General features: G+C 53.5%; 1 protein-coding gene across 2 annotated transcripts in view; it reads left to right on the top strand.

Moving 5' to 3' along the window:
* Acvr1b (activin A receptor type 1B) overlaps positions 1 to 17,464 on the top strand; it is a 38,638-nt gene that overhangs the window by 9,003 nt on the left and 12,171 nt on the right. For both annotated transcript variants that reach the window (XM_055626867.1, XM_055626868.1), the window contains exons 2-4: positions 10,507 to 10,746; positions 11,338 to 11,586; positions 14,849 to 15,079. In XM_055626867.1, coding sequence (XP_055482842.1) covers positions 10,572 to 10,746; positions 11,338 to 11,586; positions 14,849 to 15,079 — 655 coding nt within the window. In that variant the 5' untranslated portion in view covers positions 10,507 to 10,571. The remainder of the gene's footprint in view (positions 1 to 10,506; positions 10,747 to 11,337; positions 11,587 to 14,848; positions 15,080 to 17,464) is intronic.

Here is a 17,464-nt window from a genome sequence, read left to right as displayed (position 1 = left end):
CCTCCTTCCCCTCCTCCTCCCCTTCTTCCTCCTCTCTTCCTCCTCCTTCCCCTCCTCCTCCCCTTCTTTCTCCTCTCTTCCTCCTCCTCCTTCCCCTCCTCCTCTTCTTTCTCCTCCTCCTCCTCCTCTTCTTTGTGTGGGGGAGAGTGTACACATTCCAAGGCGTGTGTGTGGAGGTCAGGAGTCAACTCTTTCCTTCTACCAGGAACTCAGGTCATCAGGGCTGGCAGGAAGTACTTTTAAATCACCCGAGTCATCTCACTGGCCCCCAAGTCAAGGTTTTCGTAACCATTTTGGCAATTGTCTAGATCTGTAGTTACTGTTTTTCATAGTTGAAGCAGTAGGAGATGGCAGTATCGGGGATGGGGGTGTAGCTGAGTGGGTAGAGTCCTTGCTGAACATGGAGAAAGCCCAGCACCTCATAAAGCGGATGTGGTGGTACCTGAGTTGGACAGTCAGAAGTTCAAGGCTAGCCTGGGATGTGTGAGATTCTCCCCCAAAAGAGGCTGGTGGTGGGATAGCACATGTCCTTAATCCCAGCACTCAGCAGGCCTTTCAGCAGGCCTTCCGGCAGCTTTGTGAGCCTGAGACAGCCCCAGTTAAATAGCAAGTTCTGAAGCAGGTGGGCGGGCTGCAGCAGGGAGACCCTGTGTCAGTGCGGGCTGGGGGCTGGCGTGGTGAGCGAGACACTTATTGCTCTCACAGACGACCTGGGTTCAGTTCCCAGTGCCAGTAACAGCTCACGACCATGCGTGACTCCAGCTATGGGGATCTCACGCCATCCTCTGGTCTCCACGCCACACACATACATGTGCACGCATGCATATATGCATGCAGGTGAAACACTTGCACATAAAATTAATAAGTCTCATATAAGTAAACACGTTACAATCTAGAAATGCATGTGGCTTTTTGGGCTGAGGCTTATCAAACACAGCACTGGGCTGACTTGGGGTCTCTGGGTCTACCAGATAGGGGGCAGAAGGAAAGAGCCCCTGGTGCCCTCCTCACAGTTCAGAGCTTCTTGGGACATGGCAGAAGGCCTGGTGAGCAGTTGGCACAGCACTGTGCCTCCAGATGTTTTTCCTGTGGGTATACTCAGATTTTTATTTAGTTTTTTGTACTTGAGTCAGTATTGTATTTGTATTATAAAGTTTGCTTTAGATGTGTAGATTTATGGTAGCTTGAAATTGTAATAAAATGCACAAAGCAGAATTCACTTATTTTAAGCACCTGAAAGTGTACACTTGGTGGCATTAAAGCCTTTCATAATGTCCAGTCACCACTATGGAAGTGCCAAGGGTTTTCACTAATCAGTGGCTCTCCCTCAGCAACACCTTCCAGCCACAAATCCACGTTTGCACACAGCAGGGTTCCTTTTCTCAGTGTTCAGGATCCATCTGTGCTGTAGCATGTGGAATTGTTTCCTTGCTGTGTCAGAGGAATGATTCCATTGTACGAATAACCACCATTTTTTGCTTCACCATTTATCACCTGGCAGGGACTTGGGGATTCTGTGACTCTCAGTTCCTCTCGGGCCATGGCCAGGAGTGCGCCTGATGGGCTGTGTGGCAGTTGTGCGCAGTGACTCTGTCTCCTTCCAGGGAACAGGAGGCATGTTCTGTGGTGCTGCGGGAACACGCGGTTGTGATGGACTTTGTGTGGGGTGGAGGAGTGGGGGGATCCAGGAGTCAAATTCGGGCATCTAGCACAGGGCAGGGGCCTCGCTGTGCTGGCCCCCGGGCTTGTTCTGTCCTTAAGACAGGTGTGGCTGTGTGGCCAGACTGGCCTGGAGCTCGCAGTCCTCCTCCCTCCGGAGGGCAGAGGTTGCACGTGGAGTTAGCTGTCGTTTGACCTCGCTGAGTGCGTTTGCTGAAGAGACTTTCTTCTCTTGAATTCGCTGGGCACACTGTTGAGAAGCAGGCGATCCGGGGTGCGGCTGCTTCCGGAGCTCTGTGCCTTTGATCTGTAGGTCTGTCCTTACGTTGATAGGTTTGACTTTGTAGGGAAATGGGAGTCCTCCAGTTTGGTTCTCTTATTTCTACCCTCCGTAACTGTCTTGACTATTCAGGGTCTCTTACGATTCTGTATGGATTTTATTGTCAGCTTTTCCATCTGGGGTGTGGAGGGGAGGCAGTAGTGATTGATAGTGATTTGCCGTCATTGCAGGGTGATCGGGACCGGAGACGCAGCTCAGGAGTTAAGAGCGTGCACTGCTCCTGCAGAGGCCCTGAATTGGGTTCCCACACCTACTTCAGCTGGTTCACAGCAGCCTGTAACTCCAGCTCCAGATCTGATGTCCTTGAGAACCTCATGTGTACATTACACAAGGATACAGATACTCAAGATTAAAAAGTGTGTGTGTGTGTGTGTGTGTGCGTGTGTGTGATAGCCAAGCATATGAGCACACACCTTTAATCTCAGGAGGCAGAGGCAAGTGGATCTCTGTGAGTTGGAGGCCAGCCTGGTCTACAGAGTGAGTCCAGGACAGCCAGGGCTACACAGAGAAACCCTGTCTCAAAACACAAAACAAACATGTATATGCTGATGCATTTAGTATATGTTGTATAGAAGATACTTAGTTCCCCCTCCCCCTTTTTTTTGTATTACTGAATTTGAAAATTCCTTGTATAATTATGTTACTACGTCTAAGAAACCTTGGAGAAATCTACCCCAGATTTTTCATAAGTAAGTGGAGAGCGTGAATCGAGGGGCCTCACGCCCCGGCCCCGTTTTCAGCTATGCTGAAGTTGGTTTTTCTATTGCTGCTCGGCCTCCAGTGTATTGGCTGCTGTTCTGGGAGCCACCATCATTGTTTATCTACAGCTTGAACATTTAAAGAAGGAAACGGGGATTGTATAAAGAAAACAACCGAGTCAAGAAAAATGCCCTGTGGCCATTGGCATGGCTCAGGTGAAGCACTTGCCCTGCAGACCTGGGGCTCTGAATTCAGGCCCCAGAGCCAGCGGTGGGGGAAGACTGCAAGTTACCTTCTGGCACGCACACATCACACACACACACCTCACATGCACACACACACACATCACATGTATATACACACAAGTAATAAAATGTTCCAAAGATAAAGTGTATTAAAAGACTAAAGTCTAGCATACACTATTTGCACTAGCCCCAGTAGTGTGTGCAGTGACAGAGGCTCTGCCAGGAGTTCTCCGGTGTGTATGGCTGGGCCTGAGAAGCTGGAAGCACTCGAGGGCTTTGGACAGGAACAACTCAGAGTGTGCAGATGGCCAGCCGCACAGCTGTGGGGAGGGTGGGCTGCCTGTGACCGCACCCACGGTCTGGCCATCTGTGGAGCGACGCGGCCAGGACGGCCGAGATGCCGACCGAGGCCGACCTCCTGCCCAGAGTGATGAGGCTGGACCCGACACAGGGTTAGATCAGACATGAGCCACGCACACCCTCACCATCAGCGCAGAGCACAGAAAGGGCCTGTGCACAGGCCCTGGCATGATGGCCACGGAGCCTGAGTTTGACCCCCTGAGGGCCATGTGCCAGGGGTGCCCTCGAGCTGCCCCTCTTCTCCGTGTGTTACACTGTGACGTGAGCACATGCTCGTGCTGAGTCCAGTCGTGAGCTTTGAGTGGCATCTGGTATGAGGAGACTGCTTCACCTTTGCAGAGGACTGCGCCCCTTGGGCTACAGGGGTCGGTGCCGAGGACACACTGCCCGCTACACAGGCCTGTCACGGGAGAAATCCAGAAGCTGTGTGTGTGTCGTGACTGTGCTAGTTAACATCCGAACTGACATTGGGTGTGGTGGAACAAGCCTGGAGTCCTGGGCTACATAGTAAGACCCTGTCCTGAAAAGCCAGCAGACTGGCTGGAGAGACCGACCACTCAGCTGGTAAGAGCTCTTGCTGTTCTTTCGGAGGACCCAGGTTCAGTTCCCAGAACCCTCACCGTGGCTCACAACCTTCTGTAACTGCAGTTCCAGAGGCTTTGACAGCCTCTGCCTCTGTGGGCGAGCACTCACACCTGAAATAGTAAAGAAAGCGTGGCCACAGGTAAAGATTCACACCTCCCTCGTGTTGAAAGCACACCTCCCTAGAGGGTGGAGGCAGGAGGATCAGGAATTCAGGCCAAAACTGGGCTGTCTGAGTCCCTCTCTCTAAGAAAGAAAGGGGCAAAAAAAGTAACATTAACTTGGATGCAAACCAGACCTTCAGATGTGAGTTTATAGAGTCTGAGAGGCAGCACATGCCAAAAGGGCACCCGTGGGAGCAGCAAAACCCAGAGCGTAGGGGACTCCGGGATGCGCCCCTGCCTCCTCAGCAAGAACTAGGAACATGGGGTTTAACAGGCTTAAGGGCTTTTGGCCAAGTGACTTGGTTTTGGCTCAGATTTGGACACTCTTACCATGTCTTTTGAGATAACAGGCTCATGAGCACTGGCTGGTCACTGGGAGGTGTTAGGAACGCTGTTATTTTGTGGAAATGACCAAGCTGAGCAGTTTAAGATGGAGCATGTAGAAGCTTCTCAGAGCTAGCCTGGGACCAGCTGGTGCTGCCCTGTTCTGCCCAGACCCTTGCCTGTTAGAGTCCAGGCCCGGGCAGCAGACCGTTTGGGGGCAGTCCATTTAGACTCCCAGAGTATCTGAAACAAAACTGTTTTTCCTTCTATCATGAAGGACTTCAGCATTGTTATGATAAATGGCCATTTAATTTATTTTGTGATGGGAGGGTGTGCTAAAGCTCAGAGGACACCTTTCTGGAGTCAGTCCTGAGATGTGGGGGCTCCAGGGATCAAACTTGGGTCACCCTTACCTGCTGAGCCTTCTTACCAGCCCAATGGCCATTATTTAAGCAAATATTTCCTGTGAGCCTGCTCATATTCAGTTCTGGAGACACAGAGGTTTCTTTGAATGGCACATCAGCCAGGACCCTGTTAGTGACTCGTTGTAGAGAGAGTTCTAAACTCCTGGTTGTTCACTGGGATCTGCAGTGAAGGTGACGCTGCTGAGGAGAGGTGACTGGAGTTCCCTAACACTCAGCAGCCTAGTGGCTTGGAGTGTCATTGCTGTTTTCAAAACAGGGTTCCTGACTGTCCTGGGACTCACGTATAGACCAGGCTGTCCTCCACCTCACAGAAATCCGCCTGCCTCTCCTCCCAAGTGCTGGGATCACAGGCGTGTGGCACCACCACCCTGGTTTGGAGCTTTTTAAGGAGGTAAAAATGTCTAAAGAGAGGGAGGTAAGAGCTGGAGAGATGGCTTGGTGGTTAAGAGCACTGGCGGTTCTTCCAGAGGACCCGGGTTTAGTTCCCAGGACCCACATGGCAGCTCACAACTGTCTGTAACTCCATTTCCAGGGATCTGATACCTCACACAGACACACATGCATGCAGAATACCAGAGCACATAAATAAGGTAAAGAAAGTAACATGAAGCCAGTGAGGGGATGGAATACAAACTGTCAGGGACCAAGTAGGGTCCTGTTGGCTGATTTGAAACCTGACTTTCGAAGCTGAAGTTGGAAGATCCAAACTCCAGGCTGACGTGTCATGTGAGTTCCGTCTCCAGCCACACCTACAAGGAGGAGCTTTCCATGTGTATGCAGACCTGCCTTTGGAAAGTCGCATGGCTGGCTACACCACCAGCTGGTGGGCAACAGAAGGCTCGGGCTGGAGCAAGCTGCAGGTGTACTCAGGACGGTGTTCAGTAGGGAGTGTCGGGTGGATTTGGCCTGGTGGGGTGGGGATTCGTCTGCGGGATGGCGAGTTTAGTGGAAGGGTGTTTCCTGTGGTTCTGAAAATTAGGAATCTCTGGGTAGTGTCCCAGGGACACTGGAGCATACCGTGGGTACTCTAGGAACTATGGGGTCTGTGAGCCCCTTACCTCCTCCAAGGCCTGTTCTTACAAAGTGGAGGCACTGAGTTCTGGGGGCCCATTGAGGAGGAGGACCTGGGAGAATAATAGAGTGTGGCTGTGCCGAGTGTACCAACAACCAGAGGTGAGCAGTCCCGAGTGCCAGAGAGCCAGCGCCTGTCGTTTCTTCCCTACTGAACTCACATGAGTGGCTCAGGAGTGACGGCTGTCTTACCTAGCACACCTTAGGCCCTGGTCTCTAAACTATGAGCCTGTAGAACAGCACACCCACCAGATACCACCCCTGGCCGTACATCCACAGTAAACTGAAGCACTGTAGGGAGGTTGGGTGCGTCCGGGGGAGGAGTGTAGGTCCTGCTGCTGCTGTGCACACAGTGTGTAGGTTAGAAACCAGAGTGGGAGCCGCACGAAGCCTGCACGCGCCAGTCCTAAGCCAGGCCAGCGAGCCGTGGAAGAGGGGTTCAGTGGGCCTCCCTCAGACTGCGCCACGCACAGCCTATGAAATGTGCAGTTCCCAAGGAGTAGGCTAAGCGGGGTCGCTCCAGGCTCGGGAACCACGGGGTGCGTCGGTGGCTGATTCCTGGCGGTACAGGGTGCTGTGCATCCTGCTCCTATCTTTCTGAGGGTGTGGGCATCCCCTGGCGGTGTCTTGTGATGCTCTGGCTCTGTGGGGTTCCCGGGACTTCCCGGCTGAGCACCCGTGTCCTCCTGAGGCTCTGCAGCATGACACACAGCAGCCGGAGCCTGCCCAAGGTGGGACTTGGCCTTTCTGAGAACAGCCTGCCTTCTGATTGGGTTTGCATTTATGTCTCACCACAAACCACCTTCCAGTCAGACAGGCTTTGAACCCTGCTCCAGTCCCGCCAAGATGGCTTTGTCTTCAGTCCAGTTTTGACTAATTAGACTCTCGTTAATAACAGAAAATGTGTGCTGGGAGGGAGGCTCCAGTTCTAACCACTCCCTCCCTCCCTTCCTCCCTTCTTTCCTTCCCTCCTCCCTTTCTTCCTCCTTTTCCTTCCCACCTCCCTCCCTCCCTCCTTCCTTTCCTCCCCCTCCCCCTTCCTCCTCCCTCCCTCTTCCTCCTCCCTCCCCCTTCCTCCTCCCTCCCTTACCCCCTCCCTCCTCCTTTGTCCTCCCTCCCCCTTTGTCCTCCCTCCCTCACCCCTTCCCTCCCTCCCTCCCTTCCTTCCTCTTTCTTCACACCCGCACTCATCTGCAGTGTGGCCTTGCACAGGTTAGACAGCCTGTGCTGCTAAGTGCAATCCTGTTCCCTGGCTTGTTTGCACACAGAGGGAGTTGGGCAGAACTCCTGATAGAGCATGCTTACTGGTAGAGTAGGGAGCATTTTAGCAAGTTGTTGACACACACGTGTGCAGATGCTTGACCTGATGAGTCACCGTGAAGCATTACAAGGGGCTGTTGTCACTAACCCAGATTTAGCTTTGTAGAAAGAATTAAAACTAGGATACTAAGTTTCAGAGGATGCTTATAATTTTATTATTGCCTTTTTGTTTCAGTGGTTTCAGTGAAAAATATTAGCAGATGAGGAGCAAAAACACAGATCTTTAGAGGCCAGGACAAGCCGGGCACAGTGGCACACCTGTGATCCCAGCACTTGGGAGTCAGAGGTAGGCAGAGCTCTGTGAGTTCCAGGCCGGCCTGAACTACAAAGTGAGTTCAGGACAGCCAGGGCTACACAGAGAAACCCTGTCTAGAAAAAAAGGAAAAAGATGAGGCCAGCAGCAGAGGGAGACAGTGCTCCAGGCCCACCCAGAGGAAAGCTTAGAGCTAGGAAGGACTTGGGAGGTCATCTCCTTAACTTCCGTTTTCTGGTTAATCCTGAGGAAAATGAGGTTCAGAGAGGCTGGAGAGCTTGCAGCTGAGCAGCCACTTAGTGAGCGAGCAGTTTCTTTCTGAGACTGCAGTTAACCACTTCCTAGGCAGTGTTAAGAGACGTTTTCCTCATTTTTTCTTTCAATTTTTACATTAAAGGGGAGGTTCGTGTTTACTGAGCACATCCTATTCTGAGTTCTTTTAAAGCCTATTACCACGTGCAGGGTTTGTAGGGTCTGTGAGCCAGTTGTTCACAGCCCTGTCTTACAGGGCTCCAAGGAAGCTGTGGCACAGTATGGTTAATTGTGAGCTCCAGCTCATGTGGCTAGTGTTAAACCAGGCGTCTGCGATTCAGGGCTCTGTGACTCGTTGCTCGGTGATAGCCACTGTCACTCCTGGAGCTGTCAATTCAGGTCTTGTCAGGGTGGGTAGTAGCGATGGTTATCTTCAGTGTGTCTCACTCTGTAAAGGGCAAAGATGCCCACAGTGGGCGGAGTGAGCCCTGCTCGAGAGCCTCAGCGCTGAGCAGGCAGTTGGCTAATTTCCCTCTTGTCTCTGTAAGATAAGTGGTGTTTGCTGGTTAGGCAGTCGAGGCCCAGATAGGCTCAGGGACTTACCCAGCCGCTTATCACAAAGCCACATGGCCCGTTTCCCAGCTTCTCCTCAGCCCCTTCGTGCAAAGATTTCGCCACTTTTGTTCTTTCCTGTCTTACACCAAGATTGTTTCAGTACTTCCCAAAAATAATGAGCCACGTGTGGGTGTGTTCATTCTCCAGAGTGAATCACTGAACGAGGCCAGCACCACCACCAGGAGAATAACTATCAGGAATCAGAGACTCCTGACTCCTCTCCCACTAATTGACGGACCGTGGAGTGGCTGCTCTGAAAAGGCGGCTGTGGGTTTGGCCGTGTGTCTCACCCAGCTCAGAATAGTCATCTCTTGAAGTTGTTAATTTTCCCTTTCTTGCTTCCCAAAATAGACCCAATGCTGTTCTCTTTGCCAGACGTCACAACACGGGTTCTGAGAGGTGTGCTCCCTGTGGGGAACCCCTGAGGGACACAAAAGGGAACTGTCAAAGGCGACGTCTTGGACTAGCCGGACTCCTGGAGGAAGAAAAGAGGGTCCTGCCAACAGGGCGCCTTCTTGGACTAGCAGGACTCCTGGAGGAAGAGAGGAGTCCTGCCAAGTTTGCTGAGATGTGAATAAATTCTAAGTTCTTAAGAGAGTAAGGCAGAGCCTGGCTTAGTGGCCTGGGCCTGTAAGCCCAGCACTGTAGGGCAGGAGGAAGGAGTTCAAGGCCAGCTGGGGCACTTAGTGAAACCCTGTCTCAAACAAACAAGCAAACAGAGGAAAACAGAATGAGAGAATTTTCAAATGCAAGATTTGAGGAAGATTTTTTTCCTCTTGAGACCAGAAGGTAGACGTGCGATCTGGGGACAGCTTGCTGTGAACTCTTTCATGATCATGATTGCCTGTGCCCCGTGCTCTGCCTGTGAGGAATAGTGTAACCCCAGCTGCGCACAGGTAGCTGCATGTTGGGGAATTCATCTCAGAAGATAGCGATCTCAAACCCCGTGAAAACACAGCAGCCCTGCGAGGAAGGCTTCCATCTACCCTCCTGTCTCGATGCTGCCTCCATGCTGCCTCGCGCTCCTCCCTCCTCATGGCCCGTGTCCTGGTGTCCTTGAATGGGAACAGCAAAGACCTTGCCTCATGTGCAGACACTCTGAGCAGCTTGGGTTGGCTTTGGCTTTGCAGAGCTGAGGGATAACTTTTCAGAGACTAAATGAGGAGACGAAGATAAACTCTTGTAGCCTAGGCTTTTGTTTGCATTGGTCGCAAGCCTTTTTCCCACAGAGGCTAGGTGTGCAGGCCCTCCCACTGAGTGTGCCATGGAGGCTGAGTGTGCAGGCCCTCCCTCAGGGCATGCCCCAAAGGTGTCGCACCCTTTCCTTCTGCCCCCTGGTGGTGAGTGCCTTGTCCCACGCCTCGAGGACCAGCTGGTACTGTGGCCAACGCCACATTCCTGCCCGTCCCAGGAGGTCAGGGCTGGGTTAGGCCTGGGGGAGACACGAGAGCACCAACTGTCTGTGCTATTCTTGCTGGTCAGATAAATAAAGGGCTGCAGATTCCAGGGCTGCTGAGTGGCTTCCAGAGGCGCCAAACTCATTCACTCTGGCTTCCTGTTGGTGCACACACTACGTGTGACACCTGCCCAGCAGAACTTGTTAGCTCCAGGGCAATTGTGTGTACTGCCTACTTGAAAAAAGTGTGTGCGTAGCACACACAGGAGTGTACATTTGCATGCCCAGTGCTGCTCCGGGGCCTTTCCGGATGGTTAAATTTATTAAATGCTTGATGTGCGTGATCTCATTTTGTCCTCACAGTAACTTTGTGAGGTGAACATTCCAGTTCTCTGTGGAGAGCACCCTCCTGGCCCTCGGGAGAGGCCACCAAACGTGTCCTAAAGGGAGGAGGTGATGAGGGGGAGAGGAAGCGTTTCAGAAGGAGTGGTGGTTGAGCAGAATTTTGAAGGATTTAGGCAGAAAAAATGTAGTGAGAGGAGGTATGAGAGCATCATCATCCTGGAAATTGGGGGCCTTGAGCCCAGGAAGATGGAATGGCGCCTCAAGGAATCTGGGGAGCGCTGTGTGGGATTGGGGGGTACCTGCTCTCCAAGGGGAAGCCTCCGCCTGCCCAGCAGGATCGTGAGGAGCAGTGAGGAGCAGTGGGGCCTACAGAGCTTTGCCTGTGAGCTGAAGTGCAGAGGCAGCCGGCACAGCTGTCTGCAGGCCCTCGACACCCTGCTCCTCCGTGTCCCGCAGCGCTGCTGTGTGCGTGCACCAGCTGCCCACAGAGCAACTACTCGTGTGAGACGGACGGGGCCTGCATGGTCTCCATCTTCAACCTGGACGGCATGGAGCACCACGTGCGCACCTGCATCCCCAGGGAGGAGCTGGTCCCCGCCGGAAAGCCCTTCTACTGCCTGAGCTCAGAGGACCTGCGCAACACGCACTGCTGCTACGCCGACTTCTGCAACAGGATCGACCTCCGCGTGCCCAGCGGTGGGTGCATGCTGGGGGTCGCCTCACGCGCAGGGAGGGCGCCTCGTCCTGCCTTTCTCCACTGCTTCCCAGCCCTTGGCTCAGCGATGGCTCAGGGTTGTGTTGGGATTTCCTTGGGGGCATAGTGGAGGATGGCTTCATCTCTAGTCAGGCCTGGAGGAGAGAAGAGCAGCTCTCCTGTCAGCAGGGGAGCTCCCAGGCACCCGAGGGGTGGAGGGCCGTGGCAGCACAGCCCAGACAGGGGTCTGCTCCAGGGACAGGACGAACGGTGCGAAAAGGCTGGAATTAGACAGGCTGCCAGTGGACACCTCCGGCAGCCCTGCCTTCTGTCCGGTCTTTTTGGGGAAAGACTGAGCAGAGCGTGGAAGAGATTGAGCCAAGCCAGCAATTCTGCGTGCCTTAGACTTCCAGAGAGGGGTTGGTTCTGCTGACAGCAAGGCGACACTTGAGAGCACCAAGGCACAAGCCAGTGCAGGGAGAGCAGAGGAAACCCGCAGCTGAGGGTCTTTTATGGGTAGCCCAGTTCAGGGATAAACTGGGCCACAGCAGTCTCTCATTTTCACTGTCTTCCTCACTTTGCTCTTTTCTCAGGACACCTCAAGGAGCCCGAGCACCCCTCCATGTGGGGCCCCGTGGAGCTGGTGGGCATCATCGCTGGCCCCGTCTTCCTCCTGTTCCTCATCATCATCATCGTCTTCCTTGTCATCAACTATCACCAGCGTGTGTACCACAACCGCCAGAGACTGGACATGGAGGACCCGTCCTGCGAGATGTGTCTTTCCAAAGACAAGACGCTCCAGGACCTTGTCTATGACCTGTCCACGTCGGGGTCTGGCTCAGGTACTGGGCTCTCCAGGCACCATGTGTGTCGGCCCTCACAGGTAGTTCCCAGCAGGAAAGGGTGTTCACGAGGAAACCAGGGCCTGCTGTGTTGAGTCATTTGTTTTCATAATTCTCTTCATCTGGAGTCTGACATGGAATAAGATGTGATAATGGCCCCACTGAAAATCTCTCATTCCCCGAGATTCCAGAGGTCAATGCAAAACTTCCTTTTGCAGCAGCTCTGCCTCTCTTCAGGGTTTGTAGCTGCGTGTCTATGGAGAGTGCGCTGCTTCCCTGTGGGGTGGTGGCATGCTCAGTTTAAGGCCCCTTTTGAGAAACAGGAGTGTGCCTGGTTCCTGCGAGGCTCTGGCGGCTAATCATTGACCCCCGAGCAGCCACGGGGGAGTCTGAGGACACCAGGCGAAGCTGAGAGTTGCAGGCCTGGTGAATGATTGACTCCCATTGCCCATGGCTGTGCTGAGCTATCTGGAGGCCGCGGGGCCTCCTGCAGAGCTCGGCCTCCATTTCCTGTGGTGCCTCTTGTTGTCCAGGGCTTTCTTACCTGAGGCTTGCACTCAGCATTGGGCCTTGACATGAGACCAGAACTCAGTATGGAGAGAGCTGAGGTTGTCTCAGCAAATAGCTCAGTTAACAAAACCAGAAAAAATCAAATATCTGAATGTGGTAGAACATTGCTGAATCATCTAAAATCCCAGCACTGGGGAGGCTGAGGCAGGAGAATTGCCTCAAGTTCAAGGCCAGTACAGGCTACCTAGCAAGTATCAGGCCTCCCTGCACTACACAAACACCCAGCTAGCACTCAGATGTGAGTGTGCCGAAAAGGATGTATGCTGCTGCTGTTCTAATGAAGGTGGAGCCATGGAGCCAGTCTGTGCTTCTGGAGCACAGAAGTCCCCCCAGAGGACGCGCGGCTGTGTCAGCTGACACAGGGGTCTCACTGTGGCTCCGTGTTTCCCTGCCATGGGCTAGACTGCTTAGCAAGGAAGTTGTACCATCAGTCATGCCAGACGCCCTCAGACACGGGAGTCCTGTGACATTGCAAGGTCTGTGGTTTTGGCTCTGTGAAGCAGGCAGTAGAGCACACCAGCATGAATATATTTAAAAGCTGCACATTTTTAGAAGCCTAGAAAATATCTGCCGTGTGCTTTTCCACCAAAGGCAGGGCAGTGCCCAGCAGTGCTTGGGAAAAGTAGTCTTAGGCCCTGGGAGTTTGTAGCTTTCAGGCCAGGTGGGGTTAGCGGATCTTGGTGAACATTTTGTCTAGACAAAAGTGGTTAATGGCTGTCTCTGTGGCTGGTTCAGCCCATTTTGGTATAGAGTGTACAGAGCTTCCAAGGTGTTGGTCTTTTTTTAGTTTAGTTTAGTTTTGTTTTTAATTATGGGGGGAGCAGGCATGTACAGGTGAGTAGGTGCCCTTGGAGGCCAGAGATGGCAGATCCATTGAAACTGGACTTTGCGAGCCTTCTGAAGTAGGTGCTGGAACTGAACCTGGGTCCTCTGGAGAGACAGTTGTGCCTCTCTCTCTCTCTCTCTCTCTCTCTCTCGCTCCCCCTCTCCCTCTCCTTCCCTCCCTCCGTCCCTCCCTCCCTTTTTTGACCAGGTCTCACTGTGTGACTCTGTCTGGCCTGAAACTATGTAGAAATCCACCTGCCTTCGCCTCCCGAAAGCACCACCACACCCGACCCAGTGTACACTCTTAACCAGTGAACCATCTCTCTAGCCTAGGCATTGGGGTCTTAACAATGCTGTCTTTAAAGTCGTAAGTTCATGTTCTTTAGGACCCTGGGTCTTTTTAACAAATGAATGCTGAATGCCCTCTGGAAACAAAGACCTTTAAGGAAGTGGGGCTAGCCTGTGCTAGGCTGACAGGCTTGTCACATTTGAGGGAGTCTGGAAGAAAAGGTTGAGACTGTGAGCAAGGTGAGCAAGCAGGGACCATTCCAGGCCACGGAGCAGACTTTGGATGCAAAGAACAAAAAGCCAGGAAGGCTCAGGGTCTGTTGAAAGACTCACAAGGAGACAGGCATGGTGTGCCTGGAGAGGGCAGAGGCCGGCTGGCCAGGTATCAGGGCTGTGCCGCCACACTTTGTTTGCCGGTCAGAGCTTGCACAGAAGTTGTCATGTGGACAAGCGAACACTCACTTTTTTCCTTTGGGTGAAGTTCGGGCGATGGCGTGGAGGCTGTACCCGCTCACTTGCCAGCCTCTTGTTGGAAAGGGTGGGGTGGAGCAGGGCTGCGCGTGGGTGTGGGGGGCAGTGGCCGGGTGAGGCGAGGTGGAAAGAAGAGTTGGGAGTCCTTGAGAAGGGCAGAGCAGGACAGGGCACAAGCTGAGGGGAGGAGGGGCCTGCTTGGAGAAGCTGGCAGCCCTGTCCAGTGTAGCTGAAAGCAGGGACTGTAGAGTCAGCCCTGGATTTTAATTCCAGCCTTGCCTTTTGCTGTTTGCACTCATCTGGGTGAGTTACGTAACACCCTTTTTAGCCGTATTGGTTTTCTCATCTGTGCGGTGGGCATCACTGCCTGCCTTAGTGAACATAAAGAAGTGTGATCTGTGTAGACCTTGGCATAGACCCGCGTTCCTCTGCTGGACGCTGGGCCCAGCAGACCAGCGTCACTAGCAGCTGTTACTTAGTCCAGAGAGGGAGGAGAAGAAAGTCAGTCATGATGATAAGGGGGAGGGGGAGAGAGAGGGAGAGAGATACCAAATGAGTCAAAGTGAAGGCAGTGATGAGCCTACACAGCAGTAAACCGAGGCCTGAGTTAACGTGGGTAGTTCCCAGTCTAGCCTGGAGCTTCCTGTGCCTAGAGCTCTGGAGAGCCAGTACCCGTGTGCTTAGACCTCGGGACCACTGGCGGCCACACAGCATTGCCCTCTAGTGGCCAGTGAGCAGGGTGGCCAGAAAGGCAGTGCCCAGCTCCTGAGCCCCACTCTTAATTTTTCTGTTACCATCAGAAGAAAGCAGACACCGGGGAGTTGACAAATCTTGTCAAAGATTTACACTCAAAGTTTCTCATCCGCACAGACTGCAGAGGAAGTTCTAAGTGAAGTGGCTAAAGGCAGCTAGCTGCTCGTTTTCTGTGTTGGCCTGCGCTTAGCCTGCTGGCCACCCACCCAAGGTGCTGGCCTTGCTGTAGCGCTCTGTGGCCGCTGGAACAGAGCGTGGCCAGCGCGTGCTCAGGCCTTTCTGGAGATGCGCTCTGAGTGTCAGGCTCCTAATCTGCGGATTGGCAGTCAGCGTTCTCTCTGCTCTTTGCCCACAGGGCTACCCCTGTTTGTCCAGCGCACGGTGGCCCGAACCATTGTTTTACAAGAGATCATCGGCAAGGGCCGCTTCGGGGAAGTATGGCGGGGCCGTTGGAGGGGTGGTGACGTGGCCGTGAAAATCTTCTCCTCCCGAGAAGAACGCTCCTGGTTCCGGGAGGCGGAGATCTACCAGACAGTCATGCTCCGCCATGAGAACATCCTGGGATTCATTGCTGCTGACAATAAAGGTACAGCGGTGTTCTGGGGGGGGGAGGGGCGCGACGACACCTCACAGGTGTGCGTGCGCACACACACAGGAGAGAGGAAGACCGCAGTCTCAAACGTGTTAAAGTGTGGGACCTTTTATGCCGAGCAACTCACAGGGAGATGGGGGTTACTGGTGGCGGAAGAGGCCCCAGCCTCACCCCACCTGCACCTACAGGCTCTTTGCTCTCAGACCTGCACGCAGTGTGGCCCCTGTGGGGAGTCCCATATTTTTGAAAGTCACTACAGTAAGAAATTATGCTCTAACCCTTCCGGGAAAGAATGGTGACAAAAGCATTCGGTTGACATTCGGCAGCACAACCAGTACTATCTACACTTGTCCTGGTCCAGCCCCAGAAGGGCCAAGGCCACCTTCCACACAGTGACACCTCCTAGTTGTAAGACTCAGTTTTTGGCCTGTTCTATACCTAAGACCCCTGAGTTGCTGCTGCTGCTGCTGGTGACGGTGTTGATGATGGTGGAGGTGATGGTGGTGGTGGTGGTGATGGTGGTGATGATGGTGGTGATGATGGTGGTGATGGTGGAGGTGATGGTGGTGGTGGTGATGATGGTGGTGATGATGATGGTGATGGTGATGATGGTGGAGGTGATGGTGGTGGTGGTAGTGATGGTGGTGATGATGGTGGTGATGGTGGTGATGATGGTGATGATGATGGTGGTGATGATGATGGTGATGGTGGTGGTGATGAGGTGGTGATGATGGTGGTGGTGCTGCTGCTGATCCCCCTCCCCTCCCTCTTTTCTTGGGTCTTTGTTAGGAGGGTTGGCGTTGAGGTAGTCTTGCCATGCAGTCCAGCCTGGTCTCAAATGTAGTGCTCTGTCTTGGCCTCTCCAGTGGTGAGATTCATAGGTGTACGGAGCACACCTGGCTGCCTTGCTGCAGCTCTGAGTCTTTTGCGTGTGCCCAGGCATATCCGTGTTTTGAGATGCTGATGATGATAAGAGGCAGGTGCCAGCCAGCCTGGCTGAGCTTAGATTGAAGCAGGTCACATGAGCTTGAGACAAAAGCAGCAAAAACCGGACAGAAAGGAAAGCTCTGTGTGTGTATGCAGAGGTGGCGTGTGTTTGGGATTCTGCAGATATCATGGGAGAAGCAGGGGAGGGGTGGCCATAGACCAGGTTATGCTGGGCTTGTGTGTGCATGTGTGTGCAGGTGCGTGTGCGTGTGTGTGTGTGTGTGTGTGTGTGTGTGTGTGTGTGTGTGTGTGTCTGTGCACGTGTCTGCGTGTGTGGAGGCCAGAAGTCAGTGTCTTGTTTTCTGTATTATTCTCTGCCCTATGTTTTGAGTCCCGTCTCACACCCAGAGCTCACTAATTGGTTCGACCAACTGCCAGCCAGTGTCTATGATCCAGCCGTCTCTACACCCAGTCTGGTGTTGGTGTCACAGGAGCGTGTGTCACGCTTGATTTTATATGATTACTGGGATCTGAGCTCACGTCCTCATCCTTTACCAGCTGATGATGGAGGGCAGGGATAGTGATTAGAAGGCTGTTTATTACGTCAGTGGCGTCTGTTGGCCTCTGCGGGCTGGAGCCCAGCCTCTCAGATCTTCCATAGCCGGCCTACACCGAGGTCCTGGGGAAGAGGGGACGGACATCTGGCAGCCGAGTTCCTGCAGCCCAGAAATGAGGAGGGAGCCCGGTCCTGTTCTCAAGTCTCTGGCGGCTATGACAAAGCTCGGTGTGGTACAGCGGCTTCAGAGGCCAGGGCCCGCAGCGCCTGTGGGAAGTGCTGACTGAGTTCATTCCTCACGGGGCTGTGGGGCTGGTGACGGCCCTCACTGACCCCATGCTAGAGACTCCTGGGTTCTAACACAGCGGGGAGAGTCTCAGCCGTCTGAGGGAGCTACTGCTTTTCTAACCCTCGTAGAGTCACTGAAAGGCTCAGAACCGTCCTCTAGAAAGCCAGTGGGTCCTGAGGAAGCTGTTTAGTGTGGCCCTTGCTGGCATCAGAGGTGCCAAGGCTCAGCCATTTCCAGCAGCGTGCTCTGTTGATTCTGGCAGCTTGTGTAAGCTGGGTGGCTGGTGAAGCCCGAGTTAGGGCCAGGGAAGGAGGGAAGTCAAACTGTTCTTGCCTGGAGATAGCACCAGCCTAGAATTGGGGAGCTCTCGGTCCAGTTTCTAATCTTCCTAGCAAATCTTCGGCAGGCCTAGCCTGATTTGATTCCTGCCCCTCCCCCATCCTTCTTCCTGCCACCCAGTGTGAAAAAGAAAGGGTAGTGATACTGCCCACCTGCCATTGCTGCTGTGCAGGGCACGGTGGCCTTTGTGGGAATGCTGGGACGTGGCTGCTCATGCGTGGAAAGGCGTGCTCGGTTCTGTAACAAAGCCGACCTCTCTGCTCTGCTC

The sequence above is a fragment of the Psammomys obesus genome, unplaced genomic scaffold (genome assembly GCF_907164565.1).
Source record: "Psammomys obesus unplaced genomic scaffold, mPsaObe1.curated_primary_1811, whole genome shotgun sequence".
In the NCBI taxonomy this organism is placed as follows: domain Eukaryota; kingdom Metazoa; phylum Chordata; class Mammalia; order Rodentia; family Muridae; genus Psammomys; species Psammomys obesus.
This window is presented reverse-complemented; position numbering and strand designations above follow the sequence as displayed.